Below are 23,154 nucleotides of genomic sequence, written 5' to 3' on the forward strand. Positions count from 1 at the left end.
TGGTATCTAGCGCCAGAGTGCGACTATCTGGGGTTCGCTGGCCTCGTGGTGCCGAGCAGCACACAGCTCATGTCGAAGAACAAGAGGAGTGTGTTGGACATCCCAAGGGGGGCAGGGGGGGTGCAGACAAGAAAAGGGATGATGTCAGGTAATGACATGTCCTGGGTGTTTTTTTTCCAGGACAATCAATCCAGTGGAATGTCTCACTCTTTGAATCCAAGTCTGAATATGTGACATGTGTGCAATGAGAACGAGAGTCCTGCTCACCAAAACTATATTGTGCAATTTTCTTTTTCAACTTTAGAACTAAAAACAACTTTCTCTGCTATTTGTAGTTCTTCTTCTTCGTAATCTTTGCCTGTGAATGAGGCCGGCAGCCCCTAAATCCCAGCGTTTCCACTCTGGTTTTCCCACATCGATCACCTTCATCCCCACATTGATGGTTTAAACCGAAAAGCCTCGGCCCCTCAGTCGGCTGAAGGATCACTTGGCTATCAGCTTTCCTCTATAGCCCAAGAGCGTCCTTACTCAAGAGCATGGTATATATCAAAGGGCCGGTATTGTCTCAGAAGTTGGCTGCAGTTCAGCAGACACTTAGTCTTTGAAATATGGGCGGACACATCAAAGTGTGGTTTTGCAGACTGGCACATGTGCCTGTTTTCCTTTAGCAGAAGGGCAGATTTTGATTCTTAATGATGCTTACACAAGGCTCGGAAAATTAATGCTACACCAGCTGATAAATTGAGCCAAATTTCACCTGTTGTGGGCTTGTTATCACACAATCTGTCCAGGTGGGAATTACAGATCTGCTGCAGTGGTTGTTTTTTTTTCACAAGACAAATGGAGCATGGAGCCGTGAATGAGCTCTCCGGAGTGGAGAGAATGGCTTGTTTTGGTGACTTTGATTTGGCCTTTGTGATAAATGTGCGCACGTGTACGCCAAAAATACAAGAGAAAATTGGTTGTGATGACTGATGGCTGATTGTGAAGCCTGTTGACTTAAGTAATATGCATTGCAGAGGCTGCGAGATAATGTTTTTCTCCATTGGTTTTTACAGAAGAAGATCACTTTACCTGTCACCAAGGACACAAATCAGCTTGTATAACAGATGTAAACGTCTTCTGTGGGCCGGAAGAAAGATTTTTAAGACTGTTCTATCGACTCTTGTGAGAAAGTAAAGTAGAAGTTGACGTTCACTTTATTTCAACACACTTTTATTCCCTGGTAACATCGTCGGGGTTGGACCGACTGCAGTAAAGGCTTCCTAACAAACTTGATATATGAGGTTTAAATTTGTGACCATTTACTGGGATGGGAGGGTGTAATGAAAGATTGAGGTTGTGTCCGCAATGACTTATTCACTTTTCCCTACTCACTGTTTTAGAAGTTCTATGTAGAGGACTATATAGTAATGAGTTTTATTGAGTTGAATTTGGGAAGTATAGGATCCAGCATTTCTACAGTCTGACAGATTCTACATGTGAATCTGCAGAATTGGTGACAAGGGACAAGATTTGGGGGGAAGGAAGCTTGACCAACCATGTTTGAGGAGGCTTTGGTGGCCCACATGTGAATAGTGGAGTCCAAAGGAGGCGGAGCACATCAAGTGAAATGCATCGTCTATCTATCATCAGACAATAGCAAATGCTGTCTGAGGTTGGACCAATACGGGAATAACAGTCAGGATATCATAACTTCTGTGGCTCGATTTATAATTTTTTGTTTTTGTCTCTTGTCTCCCAACTTAATGAAAGTCGAGTAATTCCCTTCCCCTGTCTCTTATTGTTAGACTCATATAATGAGTACAATCTTTCTCTGCACAGCTTCCTTGCTTTTAATATTTCATAGATTAGTTATAAGAGTGTTCAAGCTCACATGACAGCACATCAGCGTAACTGTCAAAGTGTGTCTGCGAAACGCTAAAAGATATTTTGTTGTTAAAAAGGTAACTTTACTGAATCAAAGGAAGCCATCGTGATGCTTCCCTGTGTCCTTCTTGCTCTACCTTTTACACAGATGTCGATCTGGTGCTGTAACCACCTACGCTGCCATCTCAAAGGCAGAACATTGTTTCCCCCCTATTCCCTGTTCATAATTTTTAGATGGACTAAAGGCACAAAATTGGTGCCTTGAACAGTATAAAAGAAACTAGTGTTACAGGCACAGTGCGTCATTGCCATTCTGATAAAAATCTTTTTTGATTGCTTTGCGTGAACAATTTTTCTGTGGTCTCATTTTCTCGGGTGAATGTTTCTTTATGAACTCAAAGCCTCTTAAAATTCATTGATGTTTCATTACCTAAACAAGTTTTTTTCCCCAAACTGTAGAGTTTTTGAAGAGTTTTATTTCTTTCTTCATTCATTTCAATGACCTACCATGAAAGCCATCCATTTTAGTAGTGCCACAGTCCAGTTTGTTGTTGTTGTTTTTTTTAGCCTGTGGATAATCCTCATCAAACGCATGCTCCACAGGATTCTCATACCTTTGTGTGTCTGTTTTATCTTTTACTACCTTGCATACTGCATTGAGGAATCATTATAGACACTATCCATCATCAGCATTTCACTTGTGCTGTCTCTCGCTGCAGCCTCCTGCAAACTGTTTTCCTGCTAACAGGTCTTATGCTGATGTTTAAGGATCTTTTCATGAGCGATGTTGTTTCCTCTCTTAGCTTCTGTCAGGGTAGCGCAGTTCAGTAGCTCGCCGCCCATGCAAGGAGTCAAAGGTGAGCCTGAGATCAGTGAGACTGCTTGAAAGCTGAGATGGTGTTGCGTAAGCGAGGAAGCTAAATTAATCTTCTAAAATCAAACTGAGCCTCAGGGGTTGTCCAGAACCAACAAGGCTGCCTATGCAATTTAAGAAAGATCTGTTACATCACCACACTTGTCCTACCCGCGTGGCTATCAATAAAGACTGAAGTACCCTGCTTGGGTTTTGTACAGAACGGACTGTGCTGCCCCACGCTGAGACGCATTAGCCCTTATAGGGACTGACAAAAGGTTTCCTCAAGTGTATAATATGTCTCAAGCAGCGTAACCGTGTTCAAAGCTCAATTCGTCTGCTGTATTTTCAAAAATGTCTCTATTTACTTTCTTATTTTTCTCCGAGCAGTATGATTAGAAATTTTGCTTCAGATACAATTTGCAGCAAAAACACAATTTCCCAAAAGCTTTATTTTAAAAATGGAAAGTTTGAAAGATACGGTCTTTTTTGTTGCTGTTAACTTTTTGAGTTTTATCAAGTTGTTTGTCGTACAAGTCCCAGAAATCAGGTCACAAATAATAAATAATAAAAAAGCAAATGTTTCCAGTTATGCTGTATCTCCCAGGAGCGATACATACACATGTGGGAATGGTATACCTTTCTGCAGTCAAAAAAACAACAACAAGTAATCGTGCTCCCTCTACACATGTATGGCTGCAGTCTTAACAGAATGTGTTTGTTTATGGGACAAATCCAGAGGGACCACACAGCCTCCACCGTTTTGTGCAGGTATGATGGATTCCTTCCAAGTTAGATAAGCGGAGCGAGTCAAAGGCATCCTTTGATGGATACAAGATGCTCTACTGGGGGTTTGTCTACTTGAGGTAGATGAGTCACTTAATCACTGACAGGACGCCAGTGATCCGTGAGACCGGCGTCAGCTAACATCATCTGCAACCTGTCTCTCTAGTCATTAGAGAAGAATCCAAAATGGCTCCCAGACCGCCAAGAGGCTGCATGCCTCTCAGGTGATTAAGAGGAGGGTGTTGACATCAATCATCTCCGCACACGGCATTGCGATGCATTAGGCCTGTGGAGCATCATGGTGGGGAAAACATCCCGCTGTACGCCTTTCATGCTCTGTAACGTTCTGAGAGACACATCGCTAACGTTTCCACCTCAGGGGACAGAGGGGACAGTTTTGAAAGACGCGGTGGGAGCTGATGTTTTTGAAAACTGTTTACATTGATGTGGCTTTTATATATTGACGTGGCTCTGTAGATAGCACTGTCACTTCTGGAGATCTACCTCAACACATGTGGGATGGATTTCAGTGAAAGTTGCAGACAGTCATGGTCTCGAGGGGGATGAAGTCTGATGACTTAAAGGGATCTCCTGGTTTTTCCTGTAGCGCCATCATGAGGTGGATACTTTTCTTTGTTTTTTAAAGGTCTTGTGGTTTTGTATGAAAAGTATTGTTGTCTATTTACATGAAAAACATTTACTAACCCTAATGCTTTGGTTTTTGACCATATCTTGTAAAACTAATATTATTCCCATCAGCCCCATTTGTTCTTTGTGTTTAGCGCTAATTAACAAATGATAGCATGCTAGCATAAAGTGAGATGGAAATCATAGCTCAAATATTCCAAAAAATAAACATTTGGGCTTGCAACTAGTGAATATTTCCATTATTATTTATTCTGACAATTAATTTGTCAATTAATGCATCATTATTATTTGTGAAATAGCTTGTTTCCCTGAATAGCTCTGCAAAACATTAAATATTAAGTTTACGGTGCTTAACTATGATGAAACTGGTGAAGATTTGGCAAATTGCAAATTGATTGAAATTATTAGCCTTATCTATCAAAATACATGTCCATTGTCTTGTGGTAAAGCTACTAATTATTCAATGATCTTACTGTTACTGTTCCTGTTCCCAACAACAGCCGAAAGAAAATCAGAGATGCAGCTTTTGTAAACTACGTTGTGGAACAGACATCAGATAAATATCAGAGAAGCTAGTTCAGTAAACGTCTTTAAAAGAAAATTTAAAACATTTCTTTTTACTTTACCCTATAACCTTTACCTTACTTATACTTACACTTTTATAATTGTTATCACTTCTTTTCTCTCTGTTTTTATGCATTTTCTTATCATTTTAGTTTTTATTTTCTTATAATCAGCATATTAGCATGCTGGCATTAGCTTTTAGCTTCAACCACTGCTGTCTCTTAGCACGGCTTCACAGAAAATGAATACCGACTTATTTCAGATTCAATGGTGTATATCTGCTATATTTTTTTAACTGTATTTCATAATCTGACTCTATTATACGCTCCTGTTCACACGTGAACTTCTTGTTACTTGAACTGAAACTCAAACTGTCAGCTATCAGTGTAAGATCACCGTACCTCTGACTCATACCTGTTTTGTCAGCAGATGAAGAGATAGCGTGGAAGTGCTGAAAAGCTTTGTACTGCACAAACATGCGGATTGTCTCAACCTAGCCGTGCAGTACTTTCCTTTCTTTGTGTCTATTTTGGTCCGCGTTCACCCAGCGCACCTCACGCTCGCTTGCCACAGATCTCACTTATTGTTTCACTTGTCAACATAGATTATGTGGAGTTTCACAGGGTTTTGATTTGTGGATAAAAAAGGTTTTAAATATAGAGAGGTCAGAGAGGTGCAGTGTGACACAAGTGGCCAGATATACAGCGAGGGGTCAGCCTGGTCACCGTGCAGGGGAAAACGTGTCAGTACCACACAGGGACGGACAGAATGTAGACTATGAACTGTTAAAAACAAGTTAATTCAGTTTTACACCATATATTTATTTGTATGTGCCGTCCCTCCCTAAATCCACAAAGCTCCACAACCAAACTCTTCTGGTAATTTAGATTGATGAAGACATGCGATAGGCCTGAAGGGTCTGATTACCCTGAAGTACTGCAAATGGATGTTGTACTAATATGTTAAACTTCTGGTCTTCCGCTTACAGCCAAATCTTCCAATAAGAATAAAGCATGGTAATAACAATATGGAAAGTCATCTGTCAAAAGTCAGTTTCCAGCCAAGAGCAGTGAGGGAGAATGGCAGAGAGAGATGCTAAACGTTTCACATATTATAAACATTCTGCGATTTCTCTCAGCAGAATTAACAGAAAATCGTGAATCTACAGCCTCAATCTCTTTCCTTCAACGTTCCCTCTCTGTGCTCTGGTCACAACAATAAATCAAATGAAAGGTTTTCCAAGAGGCTGAAGTTTTAAACCTGATTATAGTCACATTAAGATTTTGCTTTGGCCCCTGACCCAAGTTCTCCTCTTTTGGAAATTACTGAAGTCTGCAGCAAATTGTCAAGTTAAGAAGACCAGGGTGGAACATGTTGATACCTTTTTTGGGTAAAAAACCATCAGGCCTTACATGACTGTGGCCTAAGGCTGTCATAACCTTGTCCACTTCCTCTGAGCTTCATGCTCGTGAGTCTTTTCAGGACAATGTTGGCTGCTGTAGCTGTAACTGTGCTCCTCAGTATTCAGCCACAGTTCACAGGTCCTCTGTTGACATTTTAGTGCTAAGCTTAAACTTTGTTGTGTCTGTGTAGTACAGTCACATTAATTTAGTAAAAACGACACACTTAAGGAAACTTAAGGATCATTATGCATCATCAAACCTGATTTTTTTTAGGCTGGCTTTAGTGAAGCTACTCTACCATAATGCATTATGTAATATAAATGAATGATTTTACTGTACTGCTGCTGTACTGATCGAGGAAGGCAGTTAACACTGGTGATAACTCAGTACGATTGAAAGCTGTAATCAAGTAAAAACCTCATCTTTTCAGAAAGTCCTACTGTTTCATTTACTTTTCTCAAAGCTCTCTCCTCATTTGTTTTGTAGGAACTCGTATTGACCACAATAAGTTTGTTCTCCATTTCTAGTCTCTAAATCTCTATTTCTAAAGGCTTTTGAGCGATTTATCCAGACCTGTAAGACTTTATCTAAATTCCTCTCATATCTAAACTCCACCCACAGATTCTGTCTCCCACAGAAATATGTCAGATAACAGAAGATAAAGTGTTTTATTTTCTCTTTCACTTTGACTTTAAATCTGAAATGACGAGCTGTAAACACCAGGTCCGATATCCACTCTCCTTTTAGCTCCGGTTTTGGTTTCTACCAACTCCTGAAGGCCCTTCAGCTGCTAAATGCTCTGTTATGATCACAGGATTGAATAACTGTGTTTCTCGGCTGTTTGCTGCCGAGCAAGTAGCTCATACTACGTCTTTGGAGCTTTTTCACTGTAAACAGCTGCCTGCTGCGGCTGAAAATGACACTGATGAAAAGTGACTGGAAGCCATGAGTTAGAAGATGTTATAAAGCTCTGTAAGCTGAGGCAGAACTGCGGATGGGTGATAATTGTCTGTGGATTTGTCTCTACGAGCAACCCGTACACACATTCATTTGATCCATTGGTCATTTAAAAAAAAAGATTGTTGTCGTTTTAAGCAGCACACTCACTTTGCACAGAACAATTGGTTTTACTGCCATAACTAAACCAAAAACTAACCAGAATCCCCGTCCCTGCTGCCAAAGATAATTTGTCAAGCGCTAATCTGACTGTTAGAGTGTCTTGATTTTCCCTCGGATGCTAATTATAAGTGAAGTTCGGTCATTCTGCCAGACAGTTGGTTACAATGAAATGAGAGGCCTGGTATAAACTAAAAAATGTTGGAGGACTGTCCTTTGACCCATCCTCTGCCAGCATGTACACATCGGGATTAAGGTCTATTATATTTACGAGAGCTCTGTTTCAAGTGATCTCAGTGCTTGGAATTTATTTGATTTGTTGAACCAAAATAAATGCCGACCGGACCGACTGTAGTGCCTCAGCTGGGATTTAATCGGCCCAAATGGAATTGAACAGATTTGCGGAGAAATCAAAATAGAAGTCGTAATGGAGCCTGTCAGGCCTGGGCTGTGCAGGGGGGAAGCCTTCAGAGAGGCTAATCACTTTCAGATGAGCGGAGTCTCTTCCCAGTGAGGACGTGACTGTGTACTCCGTCCATTGCATGTGTGTTAGTGTGTAGTTTACACAGAGCCTCTCTTTGACCAAAACAACGAGCTGAATCCATAATTGCTGAAATGTGTTTGAGATCAGTATTACCGGCAAAACAGATGAGCAAGGCATTAAAACCCAAAATACTAATTTCACAGTATAACGTCCGCTATATGACTGCTAATATGACTTTATGGGAATGTTACTGATACCTTAATGTGTAAGCGGTATTGTAACATTTATTACAGTTACGTAGTGTAGCCGGTTCGTACAGTCAGGCCCCATCACAAGATAAATCTGAGGGGTCATGAGATGATTAATGGCAGAAGCAAACAAAGGTCTGATACATAAATCTGTTTTCTGTTTTTAGGCTTTTCTCAAATATCTGCTGTTATTTGTGAAATTTACCTCTTCCACTTAATTAGATGAAACCAGCCGTGCCGGCGAGTTCAGACAGAGACTCTCTTTGGTGGAAGTGCGAACAGCTCAGTCGTCAGACACTGTCTTGTGAGGGGTAAAAACACTTGAAAGGTTTTAACGATGGTTTTTTTAATCAACTTATCTAATGTTTTGAGTACAAAAATTAAAAGTCAAGCGTAACGATGAGTGTCATAGCTGTCCAAAAAGTCCAAGTGAATGAATAGACTGAAGCAAGATACACTTATGTAAACGTACTTAGTTACTTCTCAACCCTTTCGTCTTACGTTCATATTTTATTTATCTGTTTCCCCAATTACATTTTTCTGGGAACATAATCACCACCAGCTTTTACGGTCTTTTTTTTTCTAAATGAATGAAGCTTTACATTTATTAACGGCGACATAACCACCAGGAGGTGGTTGGCGTGGACTTTGTTTAAAGTTTTGGGTTGAATATTGTGGTTTTGGTTAAATGTAAACATGTTTTGAATGAAGTTCACTGTGAAAATTTTCTTTAGTAAACCAGACCACCATCATCCTATAACTTTAACCAGGCCCTGCCAACATAACCACAGAGAAGTTTAATAAAGCTGTAGTCACTACAAATGGATATTGTACCGTGAGGTTGGATATTTCAGTGGGAAAAATACGATGTTATTGAAGATTTTTCTGATGCGTTTAGTATCAACATATCAGTGACTTGCTGAATAAGTCATTTTCTCATTATATTAATAGAAAACATAGCCTGGCAGCAATTGCCTTTCTTTTAAAACATAATTGCTTTCCCTATTCAAACATGCACTTACACATACTTTTCTTTTACTGTTGATTTGTTTTGTATTTTTTAGTATTATCGTTGTTATTGTTGTTGCTTTTATTGTCCTAATTCAATGCTGTTATAGCTCATTGTAATATCATAAGAACTTGCCTTTCATTGGGACCCAGCACATGACTGCAGGATCATCATTAACAAAAGTACTTTATGTGACAGGTGACAAACATCCCTGTTTGTGCCAGTTATTTTATTTTTGCTTTGTTTTATTTTGCTGTTGTGGTTGTTTTTCTTTTTTCTCTTTTTTTAACCTCTGAACAGGAACAGGAAAGAGGGAGGGGCGATAGAAGAGGATTTATACGCACATGTGATTTTTTTGTTGTTTGTCATATGTTAATAATAATTAATTGAACATAATTGCAGTTGTAAATAACCTGAATTCCTAGAAGACAGAGTCACACCACTGCACTATGATCGTTTTAGCGTTAGGGTTTCTCTCCGGAGCGGGGGTGTGTGAACGTGTGTGCTGTTTTAATAGAAAAACTTTGAGGCTCAGAGGTTTTTTTTAACTGCGGTCGTAGACACACTGTGCCCTTGCGGCATCCCTGGTGCCTGGCGTCATCTTCACTGCAGCCATTTGTCACCTCAGCGTGTCCCACTTTATTTCTTTCCACGATCACGGTCCAAAACTCAGAAACATCCGGCACCGAACCAGAGACTCAACGTGATCTTTCAAATACTCCACCTATGTGTCTCCTGTTGCACATGCCATCTCAGACACTCACACTGTTGAGCTCCTCCTGTGTAATGATATCACAGCACACTCTCACCTTTTGGCCCCGGCAGCTTCACACTCATATACTGGTGCCATTATCTTGACCGGGATACCACTCCTTAAAAGCTCATCAATGCAGATTTCCCCTGGAGCCTTTTTTCTTCTTATGATAAGTGAAGGCTTATCCTTCTCCTTTTTGGGACACACACGCACACACACACACACACACACACACACGCACACACAGCCTACTTTCTCATGACAGATGACTTCACTCATTCTCGACAGAGCCCAGGATAGGCCTCCTATGCATATTTATGGAAAATCCCCAAACACACACATACACACACAGACACAATTGGTGCAGCTGACCTTGTATAGAGGTTGTAGCCTCGGTAAACCCCCAAAAGCTTCCTAATCCTGTTCCACCAGGCCCAGGGACAAACTGAACCCTCCCTGCCTATTCAGTACCATTGTCTGAGTGAGAGGTGTTCAAGACTAAAAAAGGTATTGGAGTCACAACTCTGAATTAAATTGAACAGCTTGGATCAAAATCTTAGTACATGCCGTCCTCTCTAAAAATGCAAGTGAAGACGAGGTGGAGCCCGGCTCCTTCTTTTTCACACGGCTTTTTAACCACAATACAACAGTTGTCAACATTAGTCACTCTGGCATCTGTCCATAGTGAAACAGGATGCCAGTTTTCAGTTGTATCCTGTACGTCCTCGTTTGCTCATATCTGGAACTGGTTTTTCAGGCTTACGAGCAGAACTTATCTCGGTTGCAACTTGTTTGAGAAGGTCAACCTCTAACAGCTCCACATGGATGTGTATGTTTTGGAAAGGGTGTGTTCATACTTCCACGAAGCCAAGAAATTCCTCCCTAATGTTCAGCCAGCTTGATTTCTGATTTTTTTTTTTATCCTCACAGCTACAGTGCTAACACTAACAAGCCAACGTGAAGCCATAGGAGGTCAGCCACTGACCCCGCTAAACAGTGTCAGTCTGGTATGTGTTCCTCTATTTAAATGGAGCTTTTCCCTCGAGATTGAATAGCTGGAACTGTTCAAAGACCACTTAATTTTACTAGGGCAGTCTCAGCCATGCAGTTAATCACATCTATATTGTTTACATGCCTGGGAAAAGGGATTCAGACTCTTTCCTTGGTATTTAAAAGCCTCAAGGACTTGAAGTTTGACATTTGAAAAGAGAACATAATCACTGCTATGTTCAGCGCTTGTGATTGAAAAACCACTGGAGCGCCGCCAAATGTTAAAACTATTAAAAAAATTCAATGGGTATTATACTTAATTTTCTAACATGATGTGGGACAAAAGACAAAGCTGCACATTGACATTGTCTCTGTGTGTGTGAGGGACATTTTAATGAGTGAAGAGGTTGGAAGGTTTAGCTTCTAAACAAAGAGTGTTTACACCCCTGCTCCGAAAAGAGAACAAGCTGATTATTATTTGCTGGTATGTGCAAGATCGTGTAACGTCAGGTCAGTGGCTTAAAACCTGCACAGTGACTTAGTTAAGTGGATATGATTAAATTATTTACAATATTGAAGTGCATCTTACTGCATTCTGTCACTGTTGGTTTAGGTTTGTATTCGTACAACTTAGAGTAACAGAATTTAACCCATCAACCACTTTTAGCGACTTCAACCACAGATCCTTGAAGTTTAAATACTGTTCAAACCAAAGACTGTTTAAAAACATGGACGCAGAAACTCCACTTCCGCCCACCGTCCAGAAATGAAGCCAAAATATCTTGGATACGAACAAGCACAATCGGAGCCAGAGTCTGCACAGTAGGAGTTGGGCAATGGAGCCGAGATATCGAGGTCCCACTGACAGACCAACCATGAGTCAGTCTCAGCTGTCAATCACATGTCATCTTGTTTCTATACCAGCAAATAACTAATTAAAACCAAACTTTGCAGGAAAATGAACAATTTGATCAGTGCGACTTCTTAAATGAGAAAAACATGACGAGTACTTTGACAATTTCATTTGGCTCATGTCCCATTTATTAAACTCAGATAGATGGGACGGGGTTTACAACCTATACTGCAGCCAGCCACCAGGGGGCGATTGAGATGCTTTGGCTTCACTTTTAGAGCGTTGTCTTGTCATCCATCTTTGGTTTAAACTTGAAATAGTTTTTCATATAGTCTTAATTGTTACCTGTGGTGTTGTGTAATAGCAGACTATATCTTTTAATCAAACTGTAATTTCCTTTTTTTTAATAAGCAGAACTAATACAGAAATACAGACGCACCTGTTGGTGCACCAGCCCCCTGTTTTCAGTGATATACAAACAGGTTGAATGGGACATGTCTCTGCTACGTGTGTGTGTGTTTGTTGTGTGAACAGTTCTTTACCCTTGTGCATGGAACCATGCCATGAATGCTGCAGACATGTCGTGAATGTTGGTGTGTTCACATAAACACGTAGTGAATTGTGTATTTCAAGCTGTGTTATCTCGGTGACTTGATGCTTTTCATTTTTGTCAGATGTTTTATGTGTGAAATTCTTCCCCAGACTCCTGCGAGACCAAACCCAGGAAGAGGTCATACATATTTATTCGGCTCGCTTCTTTGTCTTTCGTGGTTTTGTCTTCTTTATTTCATTTTTTCCCCCTTCACAATAAATAGAAATTTACTTGTAAAGTTGCAATTCTCCTCACAGCTTGTTTTGACTGCCGCGCCGCTCAGAAAACAGAAACTGTGAACCGCAGGAAGCCGTAATGGCAGCAAGGATAGAAATTATCTCCTGCATCCCAAAGTCGGCTAACTTTGCCTTGAAGATGATAAGGGTGCTAATAATAAGAGCCCTATACTTGGTTCTGAACACTCTTGACTGAGGAAGTAATTAAGTTCAAGCAGTTTATCAGCGGCTGGCCGGAGATGTGCTGTCTTTGTGTGATAAAGAGGAGCTCGTGAGGTATGCCCTTTCCCTCAAGTGTCCACACCACCCTATTTTTCATCCTTCCCTCCTCTGTCACACTCTCCAGCCACTTCCCATAGGGGAAGCCCAGAGCCCACGGAGGCTGAGAGCCACACAGCTCAGCCATGGTGTCACTCATCCCTCGGCCTGTCTCTCCTCGCTCTCTTCAAATGTCCAATTAGGCTAATTTTAGCCCCGCGTTAGAGAGCTGTGTTAAATTTGGCCGCGTGTCCCTAAGCGTGCCGCGATGCAGATCCATCTGTACCGACTGGGTGCATGGACACACGCTCTCTTACTGTTTTCCTTTTTTTTTTCACGATGATGTTCAGCCATGTGCTTTCTATTTTACAGTGGGCAGAATTAGCCTATAGGAAGAGCTATTTTTGAGGAGGGAGGGGGGGGGGGCGCTATCCAGCATGAGCCGACATTTGATCCACTTTTCAGAATGCCTTTCCTCTTCAACGATCGGAAAAAAAGCTGCATTTAGCATCCAGACACGTAACCGAAAATGTTGACAGCGCACGGAGGTAGAATACACAACATGAAGTCACTGCTGCTGAAACACTGTGTTATGTAAACACCTACGACTCGTGGCGGCTCATTACGGCTCTACACGGCACAAACACTGCACGCTGTGACTGGAGACTGGAGACTGGCTTCATGAAAGAGCCTTTTTATCGAATTTAATAGCCTGGATATGCCTCAATTTCCACACCTTATAGGTTCTTGACTTTAAAACTGAAAATGATAACGAGAAAAGAGAAAATACACAGCTGAGCTTTATCATCTCACAGCGGCTGCGTATGCATCTCTTACTTCCTCAGCGTTACACAAAGCTGTCACGTCCCTTTCCCCGTGACGTAGCCTCTGGCCTGCAGCTACACTATAGCCCCCACTTAAAGTCATGGTATGTCTCTTAACATATAAACTCTGACGTATTTCTTCGTATTGTTCAACTTCAGCCCTTAGTGAAGAGAGAGAGAGAGAGAGAGAGAGATAGAAATAGCATGAGAATGAGTATGTTATAAAACTGAGCCAGAGGCCTCCATTTGTTTACAGTGACAGGTATGATGAATGAACAGCGTACAGGCAGGGAATATAAAACAAACCAGTGTTGTACATGGGAATACACGGAATGATAACTGAGTACATGGTTTAAATTGGGTTCTCTGGACTTTCAAGAGGTATACTGCATTGGCCATTTTCCATCTAAAGATATTTTATTCAAATAATAATCATAAGTGGACAAGAAAAAAAGACGTTGTTTGCTCAGTCAGAGTGAGATATTTATTTAAGAGGACAACAAACAGGCGGTTACATAACGTTCCTGTGTTTATTTTTTCCCGCAGACAGTGAGATGGTCCCTGTGGACTGCCTGCGTCCTCGCTCTTTTGCAGCCACCCACCAGGCCTCTATTCAGCGAAGCGGCGACGACCCTCACCTCTCCATCAGCCTGTGCGACCTGAGCCTGCAGCACCAGGAGATGCATCTGGAGGAAGACGATGAGGAAGACGACCGGCTGCAGCCCTTGAGCTCCGCCTCGTGCCACGTGCCCCAAAACTCTCAAAACTCACAGCAGTGCTCGCTGCTGCCCAGCCATTTGGACACTGATCTGCACTTCCACTCGGTGCACGGCATCCATGCTACCATGCTGGATAAGCACACTGTCGGGCGGCTGGATCACCGTGGCGATGAGAGGACCCTGGTGTTCACCAGCCGGCCGATGCGATGCTCAGAGACTGTGTTCGTGAAGGTTAAGGCGGGCGTCACGCGGTCGGCTTCTCTGTCTTATGGTGTGACGTCCTGCGACCCGGCCATCCTGAGGCCCAGCGACCTCCCATCAAACCCAGAATCCCTGGTGGACCGCAAGGAATTCTGGGCCGTGTGTCGGGTGGTGGTGCCCCTCCACAGTGGAGATATCCTGGGCTTTGTGGTGAACTCAGACGGGGAGGTCGTGATGAGCCACAACGGCGTCAGCGCCGGGATGCAGTTGTGTGTAGATAACTCCAGGCCCCTCTGGATGTTTTACGGCCTGCACGGCACCGTCACACAACTCAGGGTTTTAGGTACGTTCTTTTTTTTAAAACAGATTTTACGATGTTGTGTGTCAAACTAAAACCAGTTTTATAATCTCCAATAAAATGTGGAATGCAAAACAAAGTACAAAAGTACAAAGTTCTTAAATGTCCGAATTCAGAAATAAGGAGGCTTTTCACAAAAAGGGGCTGTGATCCTTTTCCTGTTATCCCCTCAGGCCAAACATTATCCTCACAAATGAGTGCTAACTTTCATTCATGTCCGGCACCTTTTCATTCGTCTTCAGATCAATGTGTGATCCTCCCCTTGTTCTTGGAAACAGGGACACAAAGTTGAAGGAAACCCACAACCAAGCCCGAGAAAAATAAGTCTTTAATCTGAGATGCCCTTGTAGTCAGGTGACACTGAGTTGCAATCCTTTTTTGAAATACTCAATACACTCAATACAAATTAGAAATTAAAGTTGTTTTATTATATTTTAGATTTAATTAGGTTGTTAATAAAATGTACCAACACAAACCTATAGTTTCGGATAAGCATCAGTATTCAGCGACACTTTTAATAGTAAGTGAAACATGTTGCACGGATCTCTACAGGATGTCTTTGGTAACTTTCCTTCCAGAGGGTAATGCAGTCCCTTATCCTTGAACGACCTTTGGAGGATTAATTCCCACTCAGCCGACTCATGAATTGGCTGCCTGCGCCGCTCTCTGACTTTTTATCAACTCATATATCTCATTCTTCCCCCACAGTTTGCAAATGAATGTTAACTTTGTGCCTCCGGTTGAACAGAGTTTCTGTCCGCGCGGTTTTCGATCCCGGCGGATTTCCAACCCTGCAACATTAACTGAAGGCACCCTGACGTTGATCACGTGCGGCGGTGAGGGTTCTTGCTCCTGCACGCACAGTCTATGTCTCAAAATTTAGCAGAAGAAGAGGATGAGATGGCGAACAGGTTCTGGAGCTGCTGGAAATGAAGGTTTAATGACGAGCAGTGGTTGTAGGCTGTTTATTTAGAAGGTGAAAATCAAAGCATGTTGCGTACTATGCAAGTGCTGCGGTGATGATCACAGGCTGAAATACAAACATGCTGAAAATATGCCTTTTTGCGATGTGTAGAGAAAACATTGGTTCTCTGGTTTTGTCCTGCAGCAAAGATCCTCAGATAATTTGATTGTTTAACTGTTGCGGACGTGTTATAAACACTCTCGAGTCTCTGATATCGCTCAGAGTCTTTAAACATTCGAGGTACATGCAGACATCTTCAGTGAAGAGGTGAATAAGCTCACCACATCACCGCATTTGGAGGTTTAAAATATTTAGCGTAACTCGATGGGTCTTAAGAGTCCTGCAATTGAAGGTTTTTTTTTTAATTCTCTATTTTTCAGAAGACAGAGCTGAAGCGTCACTTGACTGTGAGCAAGCAAACGCGAGTGCTTTTGATTTGTTTAACAGACACAGTTCATCCAAATGATGAGATATTTTTCTGACTCTGGTTAATACGATAATGATCCTGTCAGAGCAGGTTGTGGTTATTTCTCTTGTAAAATTCATAATGTGAGATGACATTTTCTAAAAAGGCTCCACAGATGATAAAAAATGTGTTTGTTTGTATTTTTTTTTTTTTCCTTGCAGTGCTCTCCTCCAATTCATTTCTTGATTGCGGTTCCTCCTCTCCTCTCTTTCATGTAGTCAGTCAGGGCTGAGGAGGTTATTTCTGTCTTGCGTGGGCTCCCAGCAGCCAGCATTATGTATCAGGAGGGGGCCCGTGATTGCTCCTCATGATGCCCTCCATATGCATTATTAAAATGTAATTGCATGGAGGTTTGAGATGCCCCGTTTTTTTTCCACCCACAGTCTGTTCCCTTTTACCCGTGGTCCCTCTCTTTCGTACATGCACCCCACCCCCCCCACCCACCCACACTTGATTCTTTGGGGTACGGCCGTTCTTTGAGTCATTACCCTCTCCAGCTGTGGGGAATGCATTTGTGACGTCTCTGCTCACCCACTCGCTGCAGCCTGTACACCATGAGTTGCCATGGAAACATTTAGCCACTGAGGCAAGTGACAGTTTGTCATGGCTGGGTGCTGTCGAGCCTGTGAAGTGGAGCAGATGGGAGTCTGCTACTCTCACATGGTCATTCTGTCTGTGTGATCTTAGAAGCACTGATTTTATAATTACATCTATAAGAGACTGAGAATCAATACTGGCAGACAGTAGTCATGTATGTCCACATTTCATCTGGGTTTACAATGTTTCTATAGTAACAATTCATTGTATGAATATGTGACAGGGATCGATTTTAGTGATAAACCCTCAGAGAATTATCCCCCAAATCTGCAGCTCCACAGCTCTATGGAGCATTAAAGCATCTTTCAGCTCTTGTTTTATGGTCTGAATCTTATGGTTAAATCATCCTGAACCAACAAAAGTGAAAGGGACTACAATAGGATTAATTAAATCATACCCTTGAACCCTGCACCAATCAGTCTGACAAAGTTTTGGATTAGCTAACCAAGTGGATAGAGTGATTGCTGATTGCTAAAGAGCAGAGACTTAAGCAGGACTCGCATGGAGGTTGGAGGGTTTAACAGAAGCGCTGCTCGTTCACTTTTAATGGAGTGGTGTCATGTGTGGCAGAACTGGATTGTGGTTCTGTTGCATCGCTCACATTTTAAAGCAACAGCGAAGGCAGCGGCCATGTGTAAACCAGACTGTAGATAAAGATGGACGACACGTCTCCACTTCTTCTCACCATCCAGAAATAAAATTGCCAACCCCACCAATAACGAGTCAGTCTCAGCTGTCAATCAAAACCAGTTTTTTATAGCATAAAATAACTAATTCAAACCCAAAATGCCAGAAATCAGCTTTGAGAAAACCTTTTTTGATGTACTGTGACTTTTTAGTTTTACACATGGCTCATCCACCAACAAGGAGGAGGTAGGGGTTATGACCTTTACAGCAGCAAACCACCAGGGGGCAATCAAGACCCTGTGGCTTCACTTGAGAACAGCACTCGTGTCGTCCATCTTCTATGATGGAGACAAAAAACAAATCTAATGGAGAGTTGATATCAGCCTTATCTTCACTAAGAGGACACAAACATGGTTTCAAATAACTGCTAATGTAGATCAGTAACATGTGCAAATAAGCAGTTAATAAGTCTGCCGTATCAACATAGAAGGTTGATGTCATTGTCCAGACGTGGATCAGCTGATGAAGGTTTTAAGTGACACAAACAGAAAATAAATCCGCCTGATGGGCGGTTGAGCCGAATTCTCTAGATTCTCTTTGATAAGCAAGTGTTGAAAGCTCCCACTCTACCACAAATAAGTCTCCTGTGCGGCCTGCATAGCTGAAGACGTTCACATGCTCACTCCTGGCAGCACAGGCAGCGGCAAATTCATAATACATGGGAAGATGAGAGGTACGCTTAATGAAAGGGAAACATGAATAGACATGAAGGTTATCCATTGTGCCTTATTAGAGGTGACCGAGACATTTGCTAACAGCCGGGCTGCCACATAGGTCACGTTAAGTAGGTAAAATAGGAATAAATTAATAGATGCCTCTGGCTCAGCAAAGTGGAACAATAATTAATCCCAGTACTAAACTTACATGGGAACAAATAATGGAAAGAATTTGATATGGATGACCAGACGTCCTGCGAGCATGCAGACGTCTGTTGACTACATCTGTTGATTCGTCAAACTGACTGGATAAAACGCTTCTATAGTTTGTTTATGTTCGCTGAAAGTGAGACTGCAGTGGTTGAGGTGGTCCAGAGAGAAGCCATCAGACTTTAGTGCAGTGGATCAGAGGAGTTATGCAACTTAACTGTAGACATCTTTGTTCCAACAACAGACGACACGAATGTCCATGTCAGTATTTCATTTTCTCACCATCTGTGGTCTACTCCACGCTCATCGCAGGGACGGTTTGGATAAGTCAATTGCGGGGTAGGACGTAACCTACCAATATAAGATAGTTTAACACATGGTAGGATGTTGCTGCCAAGTAAACGGACCAGCCTGACAGTGTGGAAGTATTTCTGTCATGGTCAGCTGAAGGACAATGTGTAAACAACAATGCGGTGGTGTGCCTGCCAGGCCGGGCTAGATCAGAATTTGTTTGTGGAATCAGGGTCAGTATTCTCGTCTGTGAGGAGAGAGACGAGCTGCCAATATTAGAACTGATGCCAGAGCCCGGTGGTTACGGGGTGCGGCTCGGGACGGATCAAACGGGACAGACGACAGATTCATCCATAGAAGCGTGTCGTACCCTACCCACAGGGATCGTGGGCTCATGAAGGAGGAAGGAGGCTGTTTGGTGTCCCTACGCCAACTCACAGGCTCCAATGCATAAGCCACAATACAACAGGGAAATCAACAACATAACTGTAAAATCAACAACATAACCGCAAAATCAACATAACTGCAAAAGCAACAACACAACTGTAAAATCCACACAACTGCAAAATCAATAACATAACTGCAAGAGCCACAACACAACTGCAAAATCAACAACACAACTGCAAAATCAACAACATACGCGCAAAAGCCATAACACAACTGCAATATCAACAACACAAATGCTACAGCGACAACACAACTGCAAAAACGTCAACACAACGTCAAAAGCCACAACACAAATGCAAAATCCTTTCGTTTGATCGTCAACGTCCACTGTCCCTCACTTCAGTTGCGATTGTGTTTCCGTTGTGTGGCCTTAACATTCGTGTTTTTGCGTTCATGTGTTCTGTTAATGCGCTTGTGGGAGACGTCTTGGCCGCCCTAGCCAAACACCCACACATACACAGAGGTCTCACAGCATTTGTTTGTTATTAGAACAGATGTTTATGTCTGTGTGATAGAGAGAAAAATATGCAAGAACATCCACTCTCTTCCATATTTTAATTTCTCGCTCTGACCAACCTCGCTGAATAATGGAAATGCTTTTTCGGTATGTTGATGAAACTTTGGTTTGAACCACAACGTCTCTTTCTGCACCTTCAGGCTCGTCTCTGCACCCAGACCTCCGAGGCATGTCCGTTCCCAGCTCCCCCTCCTGTACACCCAACACCCCCACAATGCTTTGCAGCGGCAACTCGGAGCCCAACCTCGACACGCCCTTCAACAACAACCTCAACGCAAGCCTCAACTCCAACTACCACGCACTCTTCTCTTCGTCCACAGGTTTGTTTATGTGGTTGAATTTGTTCCTTCCTCTTTTCAGCCTTTACCCGCAGGAGGATATCTACACCACAGTGGTGGGAGATTCACCAAATATTAATTTGGAAAGGATCTGGATCTATAAAATCCATGTCACGCTCTGTGAATTCAAGTATTTACAAATGCTCTGTCCCCGTCAGGATTTGTTTTGATTTTTTTTCTTCTGTTTGCCAATTTTTTTGTTTATGAAATTGATGGAAATGCAGACATGCAGGAGAGCAATAAAACAGCCAGCAGCACACAAACACTGGCTAAACAGCACAGAGACATCGACTGTCAATATGCAAGTCAGCACACGGAGCAAATATTTACCTTGGTGATATGAAGCAGTGATCACCGACATCGCCGCAGACAGTATGACAGGAAAAACTCCTGGAAGATAATGGCGGCAGAGTGAGCGAGGATCACAGCGGAGACTCAATTATTCCTCCGTAAAGTTTTCCTGACACTTGATTAGCAGAGAATAACAGTTGGCAGCGAATTGACAGCCTAAATAAAAGGTGCGTTGACGTGTTGCAGCGATCAGAAGGTGTCAGAGTGTGTTGTCCGCCTGAACTCCCTGGAAGCTTTCCTCCCATTTCTGTTTTGGCAGTTTTTTTATTTTGTTTTTCTCCCTCACACTCATTCACACCTCCCTGATGACTTTCTCTCTCCCGTCACCTCAGGTACAAGCCCGAGCTCTCCGTTCTCCAGCCACCCCGAGTCCCCGACCTTCCCACCCTGCCCGGGCTCGTGGAGCGACGAGTGCACCATCTGCTACGAGAACGTGGTGGACACGGTGCTCTACGCCTGCGGACACATGTGTCTCTGCTACGCCTGCGGCCTCAAACTCAAGAAGATGGCCAACGCGTGCTGCCCCATCTGTAGGAGGACGATCAAAGACATCATCAAGACCTACAGGAGCACGTAGGCGCGTGTGGCGTCTCCAGGTCCAGCTCACAGAGATTGTCAAAGCCATGTAAGACTTTGTAAAGACGGACACAGCACAAGTGAAAACCACGGTTATTTGTATGTGCAATCTGGCTCAGGTACTTTACAGCAGGACTTTAAACTCCATCATTTGGACTTTGTGTGTATGTTTTGTTTAACTCACATCATCAGGAAGCTCAGAGCGGCGGCTTCCTGTGAAGACACGCTCACGAGATTCCCCCCGAAACCGCCAAAAACTCAGCAGATCGGACAACGACCCACTATTGTCCAGCGACTCTGGGATTAGTGCGTCTGTAGAGGGAGAAAGCGCAATCTGGAGAGGCATCTGTCCTACTTACAGGCACGATAACCCTTCATTCTCTTGGCTACGGCATGGCTTCACTGCCGGCCAGTTTTCGAAGAAATAAAATTGTCCAGAGCTGCGGAAGAAAACGAGGAGAGTAAATCTGTGGCTCCTCCAGCTGCTCCTGCTCTGCTTGTCAGAAAGCATCGGGTCGAAAAGTGTTGTTTTACAGTGAGAATCAATTCTAAATGTGAGAGGAAATCAAGACAAGGTTGTTTTATCTGATTTCCAGAGTGATTCCAGTTACCAGTGACGAAGGGGCGGAAAGAAACAGAGAGATTTTGTCGGTGGCAATTTTTGAATGAGTAGAAAACGCTCTCCCGTCTGCAATAAAACACGATAGAGTGGCTCAACCTAAAGGGTTCAGAAGTCCTTAACTCTGTTCGGTAATAAGTGTTTTTTTTACAACCGCCCTTGCTTCTGTGGACTTGAGGAAGGGGGCCATTGTGCGAAGGGTAAAAAAAAAAGAAAAGTGTGAACGTTGTCACCATAGAAGGTCACACTTGCGGTGAGATGAGGACGTAAATCAGCGGGGGAGCGAGGTGGGAGAGAGGAGGTTGTAAGTTTGGGATGTGGACAGTGGACGGTGGAGGAAGAGGCACCTTCAGCTTCGTCTGCGTATCGTCTCGGTGCGAAGAAAGCTGCTCTCAGGCAAACCAGACGCATCCCAGGTTTTGAATGACGGCCTGTAAAACGTGGGACTTCCACCATCTCCGGCTGGATTCAAAAGATTCATTCATTATCACGAGATAAAGAAAAATACACTCAGTTTGCCGAATGTCTTTTTCTGTCTTCAGGCGACACTCTCCCCTTTCATTATGTACATTACGGCGTGAATATTTGCTTTCTGATGATGTGTCTCGGCGGCGACGAGGATGTAGCTTGTTATTGTGAGGATGTAATTTGCATATCAGTTCCTGAGTGCTGCTCTCCGACGACGAAAACAAAACTCCAAGGACGTTTTCACTCGACTAATCTCGTGCATTACGTCCTGCTTGAAACTGTCGAGAAATACAAGCCGTCTCCAGATGTTGCCCCGGCCTCGCTGAACCGTAACTCTGTTAAGTAGTGAGTGCTAATTGTTCTCGTTTTTTAATGACTTCAAGGGGTTTAAGCTTTGTCAAACTCGCCTCTTTAGTGGTGTTGTGCTCGCATTCGTGTCACGTGACGCTTTCTCGTTGTGCCTTGAGAAAGACGTTGGTCAGGAGGTTCCTCGTCGTCGTTCGTCTCACGGCCGCTCTGACGTGGTCGTGATGTCGCTGACGCGGAACCACAGAACTAATCGATACAAAGCTGTCGTGTTTTGACATTTAGGAAAACATTTCAGAGTGCGTAATATCAGCGTGTGAATTTATCCGCCGCTCAAGATGAAACGCTTAATTACCGCCTCGTCCCTGATGTCACCGCGTTGCATAATACTGGAATTTTGTTGTGCTTGAGACCCCCCCCCCCCCCTTCCACCAGCTTTTACATTTGCACCTGTTTTTGTTTGTTTCTTTCTGACCAAATATGACCTACCAGAAATACAATGTTGTGAAAGACTTTTGATAGACAAATGCTATTGATGAGTGTAATATTATAGCTGTACATTATGAGGTTTATTTATTTTGTCCATGCTACTATAAAGAACTGTCACTGTTTTGTTTTATATGTATGGCTATAGTGTCCGGAAATGTATGAATATTACATTGTTTGCATAGTCAAAGATTATAGAAAAACTTTATTCTCCTAAAAGACTCTGTGCTTGTGTCGGCTGATTTTCACTTGAAGGAACCGTTTTGAGAATAATTTGGGAAATTTGCTCATTTACTTTGTGGCGAGAGGGTTAAACGAGAAGATTAATACCAGATACATACTTGAGTACTTTACTTTATACTTATACTTACTGGAACACATATACTTCACTACATTTCAGAAGAAAACAT

The 23,154-nt window shown here is 42.7% G+C and overlaps 1 protein-coding gene across 1 annotated transcript in view; it reads left to right on the forward strand.

The window, feature by feature from the left end:
- LOC117775691 (E3 ubiquitin-protein ligase NEURL1-like) overlaps positions 1-23,154 on the forward strand; it is a 32,119-nt gene extending 8,965 nt beyond the window's left edge. The window contains exons 4-6 of the mRNA XM_034609051.1: positions 14,034-14,750; positions 19,741-19,920; positions 20,622-23,154. Coding sequence (XP_034464942.1) covers positions 14,034-14,750; positions 19,741-19,920; positions 20,622-20,866 — 1,142 coding nt within the window. The 3' untranslated portion in view covers positions 20,867-23,154. The remainder of the gene's footprint in view (positions 1-14,033; positions 14,751-19,740; positions 19,921-20,621) is intronic.

Source organism: Hippoglossus hippoglossus, chromosome 15, assembly GCF_009819705.1.
Source record: "Hippoglossus hippoglossus isolate fHipHip1 chromosome 15, fHipHip1.pri, whole genome shotgun sequence".
Taxonomy (NCBI): domain Eukaryota; kingdom Metazoa; phylum Chordata; class Actinopteri; order Pleuronectiformes; family Pleuronectidae; genus Hippoglossus; species Hippoglossus hippoglossus.